Source organism: Thermobia domestica, chromosome 9, assembly GCF_964235325.1.
Source record: "Thermobia domestica chromosome 9, izTheDome1.hap1.1, whole genome shotgun sequence".
Lineage (NCBI taxonomy): Eukaryota > Metazoa > Arthropoda > Insecta > Zygentoma > Lepismatidae > Thermobia > Thermobia domestica.
Genome location: NC_137462.1, coordinates 216081429 through 216100337, shown reverse-complemented (window position 1 = coordinate 216100337; position 18909 = coordinate 216081429). Strand labels below are relative to the sequence as shown.

At 33.7% G+C, this 18909-nt stretch overlaps 2 protein-coding genes across 2 annotated transcripts in view; both read right to left on the bottom strand.

Moving 5' to 3' along the window:
• Positions 1-307: 307 nt before the first annotated feature.
• On the bottom strand, positions 308-11883 carry LOC145660591 (uncharacterized). The gene is made up of 2 exons (XM_081725846.1): positions 11575-11883; positions 308-2477 (listed from the first exon to the last, which is right to left on the bottom strand). The coding sequence occupies exon 2, from the start codon at positions 2361-2363 to the stop codon at positions 600-602; it is 1764 nt and encodes a 587-aa protein (XP_081581972.1). The 5' UTR covers positions 2364-2477; positions 11575-11883; the 3' UTR covers positions 308-599.
• Positions 11884-11890: 7 nt separating this feature from the next.
• Positions 11891-18909, bottom strand: part of LOC145660590 (uncharacterized) — a 121037-nt gene continuing 114018 nt past the window's right edge. The window contains exon 3 of the mRNA XM_081725845.1: positions 11891-13682. Coding sequence (XP_081581971.1) covers positions 11895-13682 — 1788 coding nt within the window. The 3' untranslated portion in view covers positions 11891-11894. The remainder of the gene's footprint in view (positions 13683-18909) is intronic.

Sequence of the window (18909 nt, the reverse complement as noted above, 5' to 3'; positions counted from 1 at the left end):
AAATGCGGAGCAGACGATTTTATATTTGTATATCGAAGTTCATTTGTTTCATACTCACTGAACTGAGGCTGAGTTCCACTCTGTTGTAAGCCGAATTAAATAAATACCAATAAATTTTCAATGAAATAAATTATCAGTTACGTTACCTTACAGACATATACATGAATTACTGATTCATTTTACTTGTTAGATATGCCTTGAGTACTGCAGTTGTATGATAATGGAAAATTATTCTTAACCCGAAAGTGGAAATTCAGTATTTTGAGAGTTTTTGAACTTGTTGCTCAATTTTGTACTTATATTATTATTATTTCTTGTCATATGTTAATTTTTCCAACTTTTCAGAGTAAATAAGGTAGAAATTTTGGAAACGTGGAAATGAGTATTTTAAGAAACTGTTCAAATATCTTCACTGCCAAGAAACTACTAGGTACACAGAAAACTTTAATTCAGCATTTCAGTTCATACATGGTTTATACAAAATATAATCATACAAAGCTATTATAACAATATACACTGACTTCATATCATTAAATTAATTATTTAGTATATTTCATCAATGAAAAGGAACAATATTTTTTTTTATTAGCATTTTGATTTCACTGATCAGGAACTGTAATATGAATAACTTCTACAGCTCCCAGTTGATTTACAGATGGTATATCTGTTTCGTACGAAGCCAAATTTTCCGTTTGTTCGTCTTGTGTATTTGGAACCATCACAGTAGAAGCATCAATATTGTTTTCTGTCACTCGATAAATAATATTATTGGTAGTTTCTTCGTCTAATGACGTCTGAATTATCACATGCTGTACATCATTAGCATCCTGTTCCGTGTTCTCAATTTTATATACATGAATCTGTTCTGTTTGTGTCTGAGGTAAGAAAATTTGATGGAATGTGCTGTTTTCCATTAATACATGACTATTTTGACTTTCTTGTTTCACTTGTAGGTGTTCGTCTAGTAGCGACTTTAGCGGTTGATTTCTGATTATCCCTCCTTCGTGGCCTTCTTCTTTCATGTGCAAAAGCAGTGATGGTTTCCTTAAAAAGCCTCTCCTGCACACGGAGCATTCAAAAGGGCGTATATTTGTATGTGTAAATCGATGTGCATTACAGTTTTCTTTAGTTATAAAAGTTTTGTGACAAATTTCACAGCTAAATGGCCTCTCTCCGCTATGTAAACGCATATGTTTCTTCAAATGAGTTGGATAAACGAAACTTGCCTTACAATGAGAACATTTATAGGGTTTTATACCGGTATGAGCAGAATTCATATGGTAATTCAAGAGCTGCTTAATGGTGAAGCGTTTTTCACACAAGTTACACTTATGGGGTCTTTCATCAAAGTGTTTCGCCCGCTTATGTACACGCATGTTGCTTTGGTTCGCGAAATTTTTGCCGCAAAATTCACATTGGAAAGGCTTCTCGCCTGTGTGTATGCGTTCATGATCAGTAAATTCTGGCCGTGTCCGAAACGCCTTCCCACATTCATTGCAGACAAATTTTTTTAAATCGGAATGTGTTGCAGAATGCATGCGTAAAAGTTTGGCCGTAGAGTAGGTTTTCTCACAGACTTTACACGGAAAATCCTTTTGTCCATTATGTAATTCTTCATGTTTTTTTAACCTGTAATTAGTGTAAAAGGGACGATCACAATACTTACATTTCCGTGGACCTTCATTTATCCTATGAACCCTCAAATGAACCTTCCACAATGTCTTTTTACGAAAAGATTTTGAACAGTTTTCACATCGATAAGGATACGTACTTTCATGAGATTTTCGATGTAATTTTAATGAATATTTTGATCTGAAGCATTTTCCACATTCTTCACACTTCACATTCAATTCTTCGTGTTCCTTTTTATGCTTTCGTAAGTCCCAAGAATTATTGTATATCTTGTTACAGATTTCACACTGAAAGTCTCCTTCAACATTTTCACATTTTCTAGGTCTGCCAGGTCTTCTAGTAGTTTTATTTTCGTTCAAAGTAAAATTAACATTCTCCCTTTCAGTACTTGTCACCTCCACATTAAATTGGTCTGCACGAAATTCTTCTACAACTGCATGGTCTATAATATGTTGCACAAGATCATGTTCTTCTTCAAATGGCATATTACACTGTCCACAGACATGAAGAGTTACATCGTGTTTTATCTGTAAATGATCTTTAACATACCATAACCCTGGAAATTTTTCTCGACAGAACATACATGTATATTCTACACCATCTTGCATTATATAATTTATAGAACGCTTTTCATTAATTTGCTGTTTACTTGTTTGTTCAATATAAAGTTCACTGTACTTGTCACCTTTGACATCCTCTTCACTTCCATGAATGTGTTGTGAATTGCTCATATCATATTCAGTATCCGATAAATCACACTCTTCATAATATCTGAAAGGAGTCGAATCACAATTGTCGATGTCCTCCTCTGACAGGCTTGCATTCTGAGACTTATCGCTTTCTTCCTAACCAGAAAAAGAGGCAAAATATATGTTTACTTCTCATTTATATATATATATATGCATACAAAATACATAAATATAACTAATTTCAATCAATCTAAAATTACACTTTACGGTAATTTTTTTTTCATTGTAAGGTGACTAAATACTCTTTACAAATTATAGCAATATACGACGATTTCACGAAATAAATATGATGTTAGAAGACTTGCACTTCGTATCATTTCATCCAAAAAATAAAGCCACTTATGTAATTGATACTACCAATAAAGAGACTATTCTACGTAAGATGTATTTGGTTTGTACCAATACGCCTGGGAATGAGTCTAAAATCTTGGTACAATATGTTAACGAAAAGCCGTTCTGGAAAAGTGTTGATCTCCTTTATAATGTAAAATTATCAATACTCATTTCTATACTGTCTCTACTCTATACTACAAAAAATAAATACAACCTTTACATTATGAAGTGAAATGGAATTTCAAGTTCTACCGTCCCACGATTATGCACCGAACTAAGGGAGACGGTGATAATAATGAATAAAATGATGGAATGAAGGGAGAAGAATCCCGACAAAAACCACGAACACCATGTTTATCTATTACAAATTCTACTTGCCGCGTGCTGGGATCGAAACAGGGACCCAACGCATCAGAGGTGAGTGTTCTACCATTGAGCCACTGCGGCTCCCTACATTATGAGTTGAAAGAGAAAATTAAATATAGTATGTATTATTTAAAACGCAAAATGAATGATTACTTTGTCTAAAACTATTGCATTTTATTCATCATTCTCATCTTTTGTCAGGGAAAGGAATAGAAACTCGTTAAAAACGAACAGCGTTCGAAATGAGTCCGAAAGAATAAGGAAATATATCTTTCAATTATCGTTCCACTTAAATACCTATTTCAAAAAGTGAAAAGATTTACTACAAGTTTAAAACACCAGGGACAAAGGTGTTTTCTAACTTCAAATACTAAGGTCGATTCTACTACAAGTTGACCAAAGTTACACAGTCACTATATACATATAATCATCTTTGACACACTTTTAGTATCTTTTCAATAAATTCAGAATATGTACTTTAGGCTTGTAATTAGAATATTTGTGTTAATAGTTTTTTTTTTTTATTATTTATTTATTTTCAAGTTCGTTGTGCAAATCCTTTTCGCGAAAAGTAATACAAAAAATAAATCGGAATAAAATATTGCGAACGCATTTATAACTGCTGATTAACGTCGATTACATTCACGTGTTCATTTTATGTTACGCAATAGTACATTTTCATTCTAATGTGGGTATATTAAAACATGTCAAAGTTCAGATATTTATATCGAACCTACATATAGTGATGTCACACCTAATACTTGATATTTTTTTCTTCACATGTTTGGGATAACTTTATCAAAATGAACTTCTTAAATATTGCTTGACTATATACAGAAGGTTAACATATGTAAAAGCTTCCGTGGTAAACTTCTGTTTACAAAAACCTAGATTGCCTTCCAGAGTTGTCCCAAAAGTTGAACATAGATCCTGAAGTCCCTTGGACTACTTACAAGGAAAATACATTTGATCATTCTGTTATGGAGCAACACGCATCATAGAAATAGAAATAGATCATCTAGACATTGCCGCCAAGTAAATATACAAGTGACATATAGAAGATTATCATAAATTATGACAGAAAAGGAGATAAAAGTCAGAAACTGGAAAACTGCATGTCAAATTCTAGGCTGTAGAGGGTACACTGTCAACAGAACAGTAACAAAAACAAGCTGAGGAGAATCAAAGTCGTGCGTTCTTGGTGTAGTGGGTAAGCCTATGTGCCCTTTTTACCTTAGTTGTTTCAAGATTAATTTCAAACTGTTCAGCCGTTTTTTGATGATGCGATCAAAACAACACACAACGTCACTTTGAATGTGCCTTTAAAATATATCAGATGCCCCCTCCTCCTTGCAACAGGAATTTTCAAAAATTCTGGACATGTGTTCGCTTATTTGTAATGAGCAGTTTATGTGCCAAGCTTCGCCTTTCTAACTTGACATACTCACGAGACACTCAATTTCTCATAAATTTTGAGCCTTAGCCTCTTAGGTTATGTGTTACAACCAAAGTGACGTGATTAAAACAAAAGTTCGAGTATTTAAACGGTTCAGCTGTTCGTTTTTCGATTACAAACAATACACTTTCAGGTATAGGTATTAACTAGCGTCTACCTCCCCATGATACCACGGATGATATTTTTCGTCTCTTCTTCTTCGTGTGTTCCTTTCCTTTTCATCTTCGATATGTCAAGATACAAACACACCAAGAACCTATTTAAGTTCCCATTACTCCTAAGGATACGCAATTCACGAAACTTTGCGTTATTTGCAGCCTAGGGTCTTAGGAGGACATTTATGCAAAATTGCAATGTTCTATGTACAAACAGTTTTGGAGATCTGGAAAACGCCAGAAAACTATTTAAGCTCCATCCCCCTTAGCATATGAAATTTCCAAAACCTCGCTTTATTTGAAGCTTACGGTGCAGGGAGAATATTTATAGGAAATTTCAAGGCTCATGACCTAATAGTTTCGGAGATAAAGCGAACGCCAAATGAAAATATTTAAGCTCCTCATCTCCACTTAGGATAAGAAATTCCCAAAACCTTGCCTTATTTGAAGCTTAAGGTGTAAGGAAAATATTTATAGAAAATTTCACAGCTTTACGTGTAATAGTTTCGGAAATCTGGCGAACGCAAAAAATATTCAAGCCTCCCCTATCTTCTCTTGCCAAATTTCATATTATGTACAGCCTAGGGTGCAAGAGGAAAATTTTCACAAAACGTCATGGTTATAGGCCTAATAATTTCTAAGACTTATTGATGAGTAAATCAGTGAGTCACTCAGTGAATTTACCCTTTATATAATACAACCAAAAAGTAGTAACTAAGTTTTAACTGTGACGTGAAATTTCTAGTGTTGTTAGCGTTTAGCGAAAAAAAAAAAAATATCTATGTAAGACATACCGGTAAACCAATTGGTGGATCTTTCTGAACTGCACAAAATTAGGCGCGTAAGTATAAAAGTTCATGCGTGTTCAACTAGTATAACATTTTGGTTTATGGGTTTATTTGTTTCCGCTGTTCCGAGCTTAAGATATAAATAAAAACACATTAAGAACAAATAATAAAGAAACTAAGTCTACCAGGTGAATAACAATAAGAAATGATATAAAATGCAATGACCTGATCAGTACGGTACTGTATACCTACTTTTGTACCACCCTGTACATAAAGAAGGCAGTTATTTATATTTCCTTGAGAAACGTTTGAGGGCTGTTCCCATAAACGTTTCAGTTTGCCAGCCCCATGCCCTAGAACTCTCGAATGCTTGCTGTGACTTTGGCAGAATTCACATTTTAATTAAAATCAAACTTCAGAAGTGCTCAGTTCTGTCCATCCGACATTTCCATCCTATGACTCCGAAGTTGAAATCATACGAATACAAGACGAAATATTAAAATTACGAAAGGAATATCACGTGACTCTGTAACTTTTATCCGTGAGAGAGAGATTTGGTTGGTATGTTTTAACATTCCTTTGCACTATCGAGGCTATATGAGCCATGGACCTACAGTTTTAACATGAAATCTGAACTACATGAGCTTCCACCGGAAATCGAACCCAAATCTTTCATGCCAGACAAGAACGAGTAACAACTTAGACATGATGGAGCACTGAAGGAGAGTGTTCTATATACAGAGTGGCCCAAAAATAGGTATACACCCCTGCATTGAAAATGAAATCTTTAAGTTTTACGTACCACGATTATGCCGGTTGGGCTAAAGGAGACAGTGATGATGAGAAATGAGTGAAATGGTGGAATGAAGAAAGTGGGAGGAAACGGGAGAACCCCGAGAAAACCCACGAGCACGGTGTTTGTCCACCACAAAGTCCACACGGCGCGAGCTGGGATCGAACCAGAGACCCCAAGCACCGGAGGTGAGCGCTCTAGCACTGAGCTACCGCGCCCCCTACCCCTGCATTGATCTAGTATAACATTCTAGTTTATGGTTTTATTTGCTTCGGCTGTTCCGAGCTTAACGTGTAAGAAAAAGGATATTAAGAACAAATAATAAAGAAACTAAGTCTACCTGATGGATAGCAATAAGAAATTATATACAATGCAATGAGCTGATTAGTACGGTACTGTATACCTACTATTATCACCCTGTATTGTTGTTAGCTACAAAATATTACGAGAAAAATCACTGCCAACATATGCTAAACCCGATACCAATTGTGTATGAAGGGACTGACTTCACCCACCAAGAATAAATTAGAACTCTTTTCATCATAATAATATACCTGGTACTGTTTTAGAAAGAAAAGTATCTGATACTATATGGGCTCGTAATTTGATTTTAATATCCAATCTGATAAACCACATGATGAGTTTTAAATAAGGTCGACCATAAATCCCGTTTTAGAAGTGTGTCCCGGCCGTCCCGTCAGTAGTTGGAAAAATGTAGGTTTTGTCCTGTTTTAAGTGAAAGAAGTAAATTAGTATATTTACTTCTTGTAAAGGTACTAATAATTAATAATAACAAAGAGGCAATAATTAAACTGAAATTCCCTACATACAGCAGTATCATGTTCTACTATTTTCTAAGTTAAATGCTGTTTATATTTTATACCTTATATATATTATATTACATTACAATATAAATGTATCAGGTATTGTTAAGGTAAGCAGGGACTAATTTACGCACTGACCTGTGTCTCAGTTCTCATGATTTTTAAAAAGCCGGAACCTGTCCCGGTTTCAGATAAAAATTTCATGGCACCCTATTTGTTGTACTTTAATCAATTGAAACCTCATGTATTTTTGCACTCTGCATCTGTTCATTGTAAGCACATACGACAAAAGAATGGAGCGACACAGAAAACAATTCACTCTTTGTTTGAAATTTAACTTCCTTTTTTAGCACCTATGTGAGATGTGGACGTACAGCTTGAAGTATGATTCGAACCACAAGTACTCCAAGCTCGGATCTCCAGCATCAAATGAGAAAACAACTAATAATTAAGCGACGAGGAAGTTTATTATTAATTTTTGTTTGGAATGTTTTACATTCATTACTCTCGTTTTCCTATTCGATAATGCCTATTAAATAAAATGTCGTACCTCTGATAATAGTTGTGAGTATTCATCAAGCAGCACTTGCCTTTTGTTAACCTTACTTCTTACGAATGAAGAAAATGCCATATTGATCAACGCACATAATCCAGAGTTTATTATTTCTACTTATTTATTTTAAAAGAAAAATTCCTTTAATGTACTTTTCCACAAGCAGAACCGAGTTTTATGACTGCAACAGCTTTCCATGATGAGAAAGGTAAAAACAATGAAATATTATTAGATGTATGATTTCCTTCAAAATCTAAGACGCGTCATAAATGAGTAAAAAGACAGAAGTCCCGGGAAAAATGACAAACACAAATCCATTTCCTTCTAGCATTTCAATATATAGGTAGTTTAACTTCGAATTCTATAATAACTAGTACCCGAATTTCTAGACACTAAAAGTAGATCAAAGAAAATTCAAACAGCGAGTTAAAACATTTAAAATGAGTAATTTGCTCATAGTGTATTTATTTCTATACTCATGCATTCGTACATTCGTACTTATTGTTCTTCACAGCACTATCACAGAGAAGCTAATACAATAAATGTCTATTGGTATGAAAATAAATGTGCTGACTGTTTATTATCCAACTGAATGAATACCTTAAGTTTTACCGTCACAGTTCTCTTATTTTGTTAATTCATAATGTAAAAAAGAAAGAAAGAAAAAAAAATAGAACAGAATGAAAATTTAATTATTTACTATACTGCCAAGCAACAGCTAATGATTTCCGATTCATTTGATTTTAGTAAAGTGATATTACTAAAATGTACTCTGTATTGGTTTAAACACCTAGTTGGTAGTATACCTGTAATAAAAAGATGTTTTATATGAAGCTCGCAAGTATGATACATACACCTTGAAGTGTTACTCTCGAAATTTCATGCATTTGATGATGTTGAAGTTCGTGACTTTCTGCATTTTAGGTGTCATATTTGTTCAAAAGTAATAAATTCGTTCAAGACAGTGCAGTTTGTTTGCGACTTATTACGCACCCTACTTTGCTATCGTAAATATATATGTAACATTACTTCTCATCGGTGCTATCGTAAATATATATGTAACATTACTTCTCATCGGACGGTGTGTTGTTTTAAGTCGAACAAATATCAATAAAATTGTTAACTATAAAAGAAAGAAACTATAAAATATTGCCGGAAAACACCAACATTTTACAAAACATTATTTAGATTAGCATTTTCCTTCCATGATTCTCATTATATATAAAGATTGTCCTGAGTAAAGGAAGAAAAAATGCGGAATAGATACGAACATTTCATTAAGACGGTACCATTGAAAACACACTGGTCGATGAAAAGTAATGCGCTCCCAACTTTCTCTTCTTATGTACTTTTTGCTATATGCATTTCTTTCTACCTTCTGTTTGGCAAGTATGCTCCGCAGTATCTTCCAACAGTTATCACATAAACCATCGATTGCATCTGGTCAATATCTGCTACATGGCGTACTTAAAACACGAATATGCTTTTGTATAACAACTATGTTTTCTGCCAGCAGTGATTTACTAATCAAAAAATTTACAGTAGTGATTCTACCTTTGCATTCCCTGTACGAATAATAAGGTAATAACCCCCGCCTTTTTTTTATTAGTTTTCACAAATGTTTGTTCTTTTCGTGACCGCCAAGTATAGGTACAGTCAAAGCTTAATTTGTTACAACTTTGAAAGACTTCTTAAAGATTTGTAGCTTCTACAGTGAAGAAATATATATTTAAACGTTTTCAGCAAGCTCATCATCCCCCAATAGCATGAGATTATGAAGTTCGTGTACAAAAAGAAATCTCTTTGCCCTATATGGAATGAATGCTACACTTCATACACACAAGGAACTAACGAAGAGAAATCTCAACAGTTTTGTATTTAAAGCAAAAGTTCTGTTGTAAGTAGAATGCGCGTCAATCACGTAAAAAAATTCAAATTCCTGTTATTCCTTGACCTTTATTCATGTTTATCTTAGGAAAAAACATCTGACTGCAAAGTTAATGCCAGTATTTCTGGTAGCTATCAGACTTTCCAATTTCATCAGATCAATACTCTTATCTACGCACTTTAATAGGTCTGGGTTCGTAAATCGAATTATGAAGATGCGGAAAAGGAAATCACAAAAGGATTACTTGGGCCTCCTTCTAAGTTACAGGTTTCGTCTATAGAAGTTTTGTCTCTACTTTGTCCTCAAAATGGTGAACGAAAGCAACTGATCAATATCAATATGCTTTCTACTACTGACAGTTCTATCATTTCGTATTAGGTCCAGTGTTTTGTATTAAGAACTATTGTAAAATTTCATTGTTTTTCTATTCATTGCAATATTTTAAAAATAATCCACAAAATTTAGCTGAGGCGTTCTACTCGTTATACGCTAATTTATTTTACTCATCCAATATATTTTGTGATATCTAATATAATTTTGTTGTAACCAAAGTTATAAGTTTGCAGGAGATTTAAACTCACATACACACATACAGAGAACACTGCTTTGTTTTCCTGAAAGTTAAGTAAAGTAAAGTAAAGTACAGTAAAGTAAAAAAACAAAAATTGTCTTTAAGAATGAAATTTCAAACTGGCATTATAAAGGAAAAGAATCAAGTTATTTTAATTTTACAAATTTCCAATAGAAAATATATCGATCGGCGATTACTAAATTGAGAATTATTAAATAGATACTAATAAGTGTTTATTTTTTTAACTGACCTTGAAACTCGAGATATGCTTTATAAAACGACATCATTTAATTCTTTAAAGTTGAAATCGGATTTTGATATTCAAGGTCTAGTTTTGCCCAAAGGAACAAAGTTGACATTCGAGCAATTTTTTAGTTGTTGCAAACACAAACCTTCAATAAGACCCAGGAATAGTATTTTATTTCAAATGCCATTTGACTATAAGGAAGGAAATCTCAGCCTAAGTAGATTGAACTCGGAATTCCCAGATTGTTCGGTGAGAGTGCTTTTCGGTTATATTGTACTATATTCAGTTAAAATTATTTTCAGTTGTAATCAACTATTATATTTTACACAAATTGAAAAAGTGTGACTGAATTGTGAATGAACTTGTTTCCGACTTTTCGTGCCTTGCGATAACCACCCAGTCCACTCTTTAATCAGTCAATTAATTCCATTCTTTAAGTTGATACTCAGCTACTCAGATCGCGTGGGTTGTAGCAGAACTCCTGTGCTTGGACAATCTAGTGGTTAAACTAAGAAATACTTAGTAGAAATTGAATTAGATACTATATAAGACTAGAAAAATCAACTGATTTTTCGATGCTTTATGTTATTGACTGCTGCCAATTCGATGAAAAATCGATTTTACTTACTTTTACTTAATGACGTAATAGCACAATTAATAATTAGAAATTGAAATCTGGGTTAAATAAAAGGTAATTTCCTGTACTCTGAATATAATCGAATTCGCAGCTATATGAAGTAACAAAAAAAACAGTCGATTCCTCTATTCTTATATAATATCTAATTTAGCTCTCGTAAGTACAATGGAAGTTGTGATACAGTCCATGTTATTTGAATGGTTTAGCATCAATCTCAAGTGTAGAAAAGTGTTTTTCTCAAGGAGCAAAGTAAGTGGCATAGCAGTTAGCAGCAATCGATTTTCGATGTAGTCGCACCTTTTTGCTCTAAATTCTCATCTAATTCCCAGCTCTTCTGGATATGAGTAAAGAAAACTTGTTTGATTCCCAACTGGAGATGCCTATTACATTAGCAAACAATTTAAGTTACAGTCATTAAAATCATGATCCTTTAAGAAGGAAAATAAATACAAGGTGTTTTTTTCTTGATTTTTGAATTACACAATTGTTATACAAAGAAGCAAAATCTATTGCAAAAGAAAAGTATCATATTACTATAACATATATATATTTTAATGATGCAACAACGAAAAATATACGTACATGCAGTAAAATTGGTTGCCTCAAATTCGTACAATTGGAATTAATCTTAGTTTGTTGTCCGAGAATCCGTTTATTTACTGTTTACTTTCATGCAGTTAAGGAAAATTGCATTTTATTTATTTATTTATTGACAGAAACAGATGGAGTGGAAAATTCTGAGTTATTTTTTTACGTTAAATTTAAAGACGATCTTATTATCTTTATCATGCTCAGTAGATTTAAGTTGTGTTACACCTTGCAACTTCATGAGTTTTTTTTTTATTATTTCGTTCGGTGTAACTAATCAAAATACTCCCCCACTTTTTTTTAAAAAAAATTATTTATTTTACACATTGCTCTTTGTCGTCCTGTATAATTTCCACTGCTCCGAGTTCACTTACTGACACCAAATCTGTTTCATAAATAGTTATACTATTCAGTTGATCTTCTGCTGTATTCGGAACAACAACCGTATGACCATCTCCTTCAAATATTTGATAAATAACATTACTTTCATTTTCTTCACTAAACGGTGCTTCAATTATAACATGCTGTACTGTCTCTTCCTTTACTACGTCGACCTGTTGATCTACTTCATACATATTTATTTCTTTTACTACAATCTGTTTATTTTCGTCTTTCATTTTTGTTTCGTGTCTCTGTAATTTATTAGCTTCTTTTGACACCATAGGAAGCTTTGGTTCATTTCTAATTATACTACCTTCGTGCGCTTCATTCTTCATATGAGCTAACAGTCGAGGCCTTGTGGAATATCCAGTGCCACATACTGAACATTGGAATGGCCTAATATTCGTATGAGTAAACTGATGGATTTTCCAGTTTTCTTTTGTTCGAAATGTTTTGCCGCAAGTTTCACAAGAATATGGCCGCTCTCCTTCGTGCAGACGAATATGTTTCTTCAACAATGCAGGAAACACGAAACTAGCTTTACACTCAGTACACTGATATGGTTTATTTTTGACATGTATTGATTGTTCATGGTAAATAAGAAGCTGTTTGATTGAAAATCTTTTATCACATTGGCTACATTTGTAAGGTTTTTCATCAGAATGTTTTGATTGTTTATGAAGACGGATGCTACTTTGACTTGAAAAATTCTTTCCACAAATTTCACATTGGAATGGCTTCTCTCCGCTATGAACACGTCCGTGAACTATAAATCCATAACGCGTATTAAAAGCTTTCCCACATTCACTACACATATACCTTTTCGGTGTTATATGGGTTCTTTGGTGGACGCGCAATAACTTAGCTGTTCGGTAACTTTTTCCACAAATTTTACACGGAAAATCTTTTTGCCCGTCATGCAGTTCCTCATGTTGTTTAAGTCCACGCTTAGTGATAAAAGGATGTTCGCAGTATCTGCATATCAATGGTTCCTCGCTTGTTTTGTGTTCTTTTGTATGAGTAATCCACAGTGACTTATTAGGGAAATATAGTGAACAAGTTTGACACATATAGAACAAGGATTCCTTATGTTTCTTTTTATGTACTTGTAATGATTGTTTTGATTCAAAACGACATCCACATTCTTTACACTGTAAGTGCGATTCCTCTTCTTTTATTTTACGTTGCTCAGAATGTTTACTACATACTTCCTTCTGAAAAGTCTCTCGTACCTGTTCATCCTCCTGCTTTCTTTGCTGACACTGCTCTTTGGTCTCTATATTATCACATGAACGTTCATAATCTTTTTCTTCTTCCGAAGAAGAGGATACTTCTACCTGAATTACTTCCTTTTTGACTTCCACAATGGCGTGGTCAATAATATGCTGCACAAGATCATGTTCTCTTTCGAACACCCTGTCACACTGATGACATAAATGTAACTTTATATTATGGAATATTCGTAAGTGGTTTTTAACACCTAATATTTCTGAAAACTTCATTTTGCATAACGTACACATATAACAGGCACCATATTGAACGAAGTATTTGATAACCTGCATTTTATTATTACATTGTTCAGCTTCTGTTGTTTTCTGCGAACCTTCTTGATTTTTTCTTTCACTGTTTACCAAATATTCGTTTTCTGATGGTGCACTATCTTCATCACAATTCCATGGCTTCAAGTCATTGTCAGGAATATCCTCGTTTACAATTCCTCCCTAAATTAGAAAAAGTAAAACACTATCACTTGAATACTTCAAAATGAAAAAAGTAACTATATTGATAAACTAATTAAGTTATCAATAAATAATTACCAAACAATTTCTCATAGTACAATATACACATGGTTATGAAAATAATGAAAACACTTGAAAACAATGAAACTAACTTAAAAGGGCATGAGACCATCGCTAGCCTGCAAAATAGCTACCTGATTCGTCGTGGAATGGATGCATATAAGTCGTGAATAGTCTCCACAGGATTATTGTATTATTATTCATGCAGTGCTACACTCAAATTTATAATTGGAAGGGTAGGATCCGGAAGAAAAGGATGGTTAGTTTAGTTCATCTACATTTTCCAAATTCTTAAGTTACTTAAGAATACAATGGAATAACGTACGTACTTGAGGCTAGTTGAATTATGTTCTATAACGAATCTATCAGGTTATAAGTTCCATCAGGGGGAATGGAAGAGGATATATACTCCAAAACTTATGACTTATGCTCAATAGTGTCGAAGTCTGGGGACTCGGCGGACAGGGAATGTAGTATAGTTCATCCAGATGCTCACGAAACCGGGCCTTCAGCAGCATGAATTTGCACATTGCCATCTTGGAAAACTACGTCATTGACCGGAAACAACATATAGGCGTAGGAGGCACATGAATTCCTAAAATATTCACATAATCACTGACAGTGAAGAACCTCTGAGTGTAATCATATGACCCACGGAATACCAGGAATTTACGGCCCACAGCACCGCCATGTGCTACGGTAGAGAGGTAACAGTTTGGATCATAAGCTTCTTTTGGACAACTACCACACATAAACACAATTTATTGTTGGAAATAAGGGGAAAGAGGTAGCATGTTCCAGACACTATTTTCTTCGCGCTAAAGCGTTGTTGGTGGCGATTAGTGATTTGGAAATTGCACCGTGATGTGGATCTTCAGGTTCTGCGACTCGTGTCGGATTGTCGCAATAGGCTGTTCCAGTTGCTGACTGATCTACGCAGTCACTTTTACCACATCTGCTTTACGGTTCTTGGTGTCAACCCTCTTGAATCCTTGATAATACTTATCAGTAAGGCTTCTCTTCCGTCCAATATTGCTCTTCGCCAATGTTATTTAGCCATGAGTTGTAGACTGTCATTACCTTGGACACAGTTCCTCGCGGCATACATAACACAATGGCCACCTTAGATGCATTTGCGCCAACTAACCGCGCACCGTTGATTTGGGCTGTTTTAAAATCAGAGAAGTTTTCCGTTTTGCATCACCATTTTTCTGCCTAGCGTACTACAGACAATGACTTAACTTCCCATGTATGTCTTACGTGTTGCAAACTACAGGTGTTTTAATTATTTTGACAATCATCTGTAGATCTAAATTTCAATTGTTAGAAATACTAAGGTGTATATAAGAAACCATGTTATGCTTAAATCAGTATTGATTTCGGTAAAATTTAATTATACTTTTCTTCAATTAGTATTAATAAAATATATTAAAGACCTGTTTGGGATGTCTTAATTTTATACGTATACATTCATAAAAAATATTTAAATTTACGACAAATTTTCACGAAAGCTTCTCGCATTTTCCGAATGAAAACATCTATCTATCTCTATTATGTATGCAATGATTGTTTCGAAGCTATTCAAGTTTATTTTATTTTTCCATTCCATTTCTAACTGTGAATTCACGTTACAATAGTATCTAATAATTCTTGGAGTTCGTCCTTTTGAAAGGTATGTAAGACAAAAGTGACAAATCGGCCACGGAATGTTTCCTCCTCTTCCTTTGAAGTAGAGTGCAACGAATTCTTTAAACAAACCAATAAATAGATAATTTCTGGGGGAGGAAAGATTATATTAGGTGAACTTGAGATGTAAATAACTTGAACCTTGCATACAACGATCAAGCGGCTAAATTACATGATGCATCAGACTGCACATCGACATTACTAAACAGCTCATTTAAAGGAGCTAATTCTTGGACTTCTGCCCTGGAACCATTACACACCATGTTTACAATTTATTAAAAGAAAAGAATCACACAAAAATAAATTGTTAATGCGACCTAGACGACATATTGGAGTTTTTTAGTGTGCTAATGCTTTTCTTTAAATGTTTTGAATGGCGAAATATGGTGATAATGCTATTTTCAGACTTCCTTTTATGCTTTTTACCTGACGTTATTAGGTTTGTCATCCCAGTGTTCTCACGAAGCCTAATATACTCCCGATAACATCTCGTTTTTCCTTGAAATAATTTCTGAAATGTATTAATGCCTTTCCTGCATTAATTGATGGTTTTAATACAGGTTTTAAATTATACTGCTAAAGATGTCTGTTGACCTTCAAAAGATTTTAAGAAACTGCGCTGGAACGATTTATGTTACTTTCTCAGGTGTTTCAGGTACTAATGGCTTTTTGTTAGCCACTCCTTGCCAATTCTTGTCTGTTTTCTCGGATTTGTAAAATATCTTTGTCGTGCATATAAGATCCTCTTCTAATATGGGTAATCTGTAGGTTTTTATAAGTAGTTGATCCACTTGTTTGCTTTAGTGACATAAAAGTGGTCTGGAGTTTTATGAATATGTTAATTATTAGGTAACAGCAGGGAGCTAAATCACGAAGGGTGGGGGTGGAGAAGGAGGACGAGCAATTTCCCCCTACCAAGAATTCCGCATTAATATTGATTCCAAAAAGAAGCACAATTACGTATTAATATGGATCACTAAACTCTTTAACCCTAAAGTTTCCAAAAGATTTTGCACCCTGGCCTACAGTAAACTTGGCTGCTCGTTGGTCTAAACTCCATTGTGATTTCAGATGCAGCATTGAATTCTCAAAACTTCAATAATAATAATAATAATAATAATCACCAATTTATATTTATTTCTGCATACCATTGTAGTACAGTATTATTTATTACCAGCTTCGTTCTTGATGGATTATTAGGATCACGCTAGTGGACCTTGTAAGATTGTAATGTTGGTACGTAACGTCTGTTATTCCACATAACTCGTGAATGAAAGGGAAATTTTGAATTCAGCTTCTTGTATTAGACAGAGTTAATATCTCAGCCGAGTTCGTTAATGGAATCAATCTGTTAACATCTCCATGGATAAACACATGACTTTAACGGTGGGTACCCATATCACATTATTGATACAAGTACGTTTCGCCTAACGCTAATATGTAACTCTCAAAACACGTAAGAATTACTGGTTGCATAAACATCTATGCGAAAATATTTAGATATTCTTAGTTCTTATTATAAACGCAAACCCATTCATTCATAAATGTACGTTTTGAGTGATACTCTTTACTGCCTTTACCAGATTTTGTTTTATGTTTGTATGGTATTTAATTTGCTTTTTGTTTCAACGGTCGTAATATTTATAACTACGAATATAGTTTATTTCTGTCAGTAGCCTTCCCCATCTTGCTCGCCCTTCCTGTCCAAACAGTTGGGAATCACTAATCTAGATGATACAGAAAATACCTTTCGTTTGATGCATAGCGTTTTCCTTTATTGCTCGATGTATTATCAAGAAACAAATATAGCTGATCATAATACAAAGATAACCATAAATACGAGCTACTCAAAAAGTTCCAGAAGCATTTTCTTACAAAACACAGCAAGAAATGAAAAAACTTCAACTAAACTCCTACAGCCTTACATATCTCTCAAATGCGAAAGGAATCCTGCTAGAAAACCATCTCCCAATTCACCTGAAAACGTGAGGATCTGAGATAATGAAAAATAATTTTCTACCTAACGAAGGCCTCTTTTGAAGAGACAAAAGAAAAATGAACAGCTATAGCGTTAAACCCTTAAAAGTGATGTAGAGAACAGATCGCGGTCTTTATTTATTGATTCTGTCGACACTTTTAACAAGTAATATGCACTCACGTTTTCAGCTGGACTTGTAATCGCTTGTTTTGAAGGAAGTTGATGGCAGGAATAAGCCTACGCAACATAGAATAAACAAATCCGAACACATGACGTGAATGTAACTGTTAGCAACTTTATTGAGCAGATTTTTTTTTTTTAAATCAAGGTCTACTGCCCCCCCCCCCCCCCAAAAAAAAAAATCTTACCACAAGACAAAAGAAACGTGCAATACAAAATATGGAAAAGTGGCTTCGGGGTTTACAGTTTGCTAGGGATATTTCCGCTCTCAGTTCTGAAAGGGTAAATGGAATACATGTTAAAGCTTCGTATTTACACATACAAATATAGTTGGTTCTACAATACACGGAACTAAATCTCGGATGTTCTAAAACCAAAATTAGGGCTACAAATTAATGTTATGAAAGTAACTACATTAATTACACATTATATATATATATATATATATATATATATATAAACCGTGTTTCGTAATAATTGTGAATTCTTTTAATTTTTTTCCTTCTTCCATCTACCATATTACGTCATTATACCTATAACACAATAATTAAACATTTGATGACTGCAATAGATTTAGAATTATTTCCAACTCTGAAAAGGGATAATCTTAGCTAATTTTTCGCATTTGAAACGGTTCGTTCACCCTACTTCATAAAAATCTTCAGATCCCTCTAAATTAATTTTCCCAAAATCAAGACTCATCTATACTGCTTTCTCACGATAGATGCACCCCATTTCATAAAAAAAAGATCGTTAGTTTTTACTTTTGGTAAAATTTACAAGAATTATCTTATAGCATTTGATTGACATAACATTACAATGGATTTTCACCTATCTTCTACCAGAATCCTCACGTCATACTAATGTTTAATTCAGTAATAAGATTTTTTCTCTGCAAGAAACAGCGAATAATTAGTAATTTCCGTTAATATATATAAATATTATTCAAATGCTTCCAAAAAAATTAAGAAAAAATTCCGGATAAGATAAACAATTCTGACATTTTAATAATTATGTTTCATCGATATATAAGGAATTTTTCTTGATATTATTTAATCTGTAACTTTTAATTGGACGGACGTCGTTCTTAAATATAACAGAAATAGTTTACTTGAATAATATCTTGCACCAAATTTAATGATAATGCGTAAATACTTATTGAACTTTTTATACGTATTGAAATTTCTAATACATGTATAATTTATATTAAAATATAATCCGATTCGTAGTCGTTATCAGGTATAAGAAAAGTTTCAACTTTCAAACTACAAAAATTTTTCACATACAGTCAAATCTTTTCCTGAT

What these genes read in the sequence shown, in the direction of transcription:
- LOC145660591 (XM_081725846.1), bottom strand. Translation starts at nt 2,363, where the DNA reads ATGAGCAATTCACAACACATTCATGGAAGTGAAGAGGATGTCAAAGGT.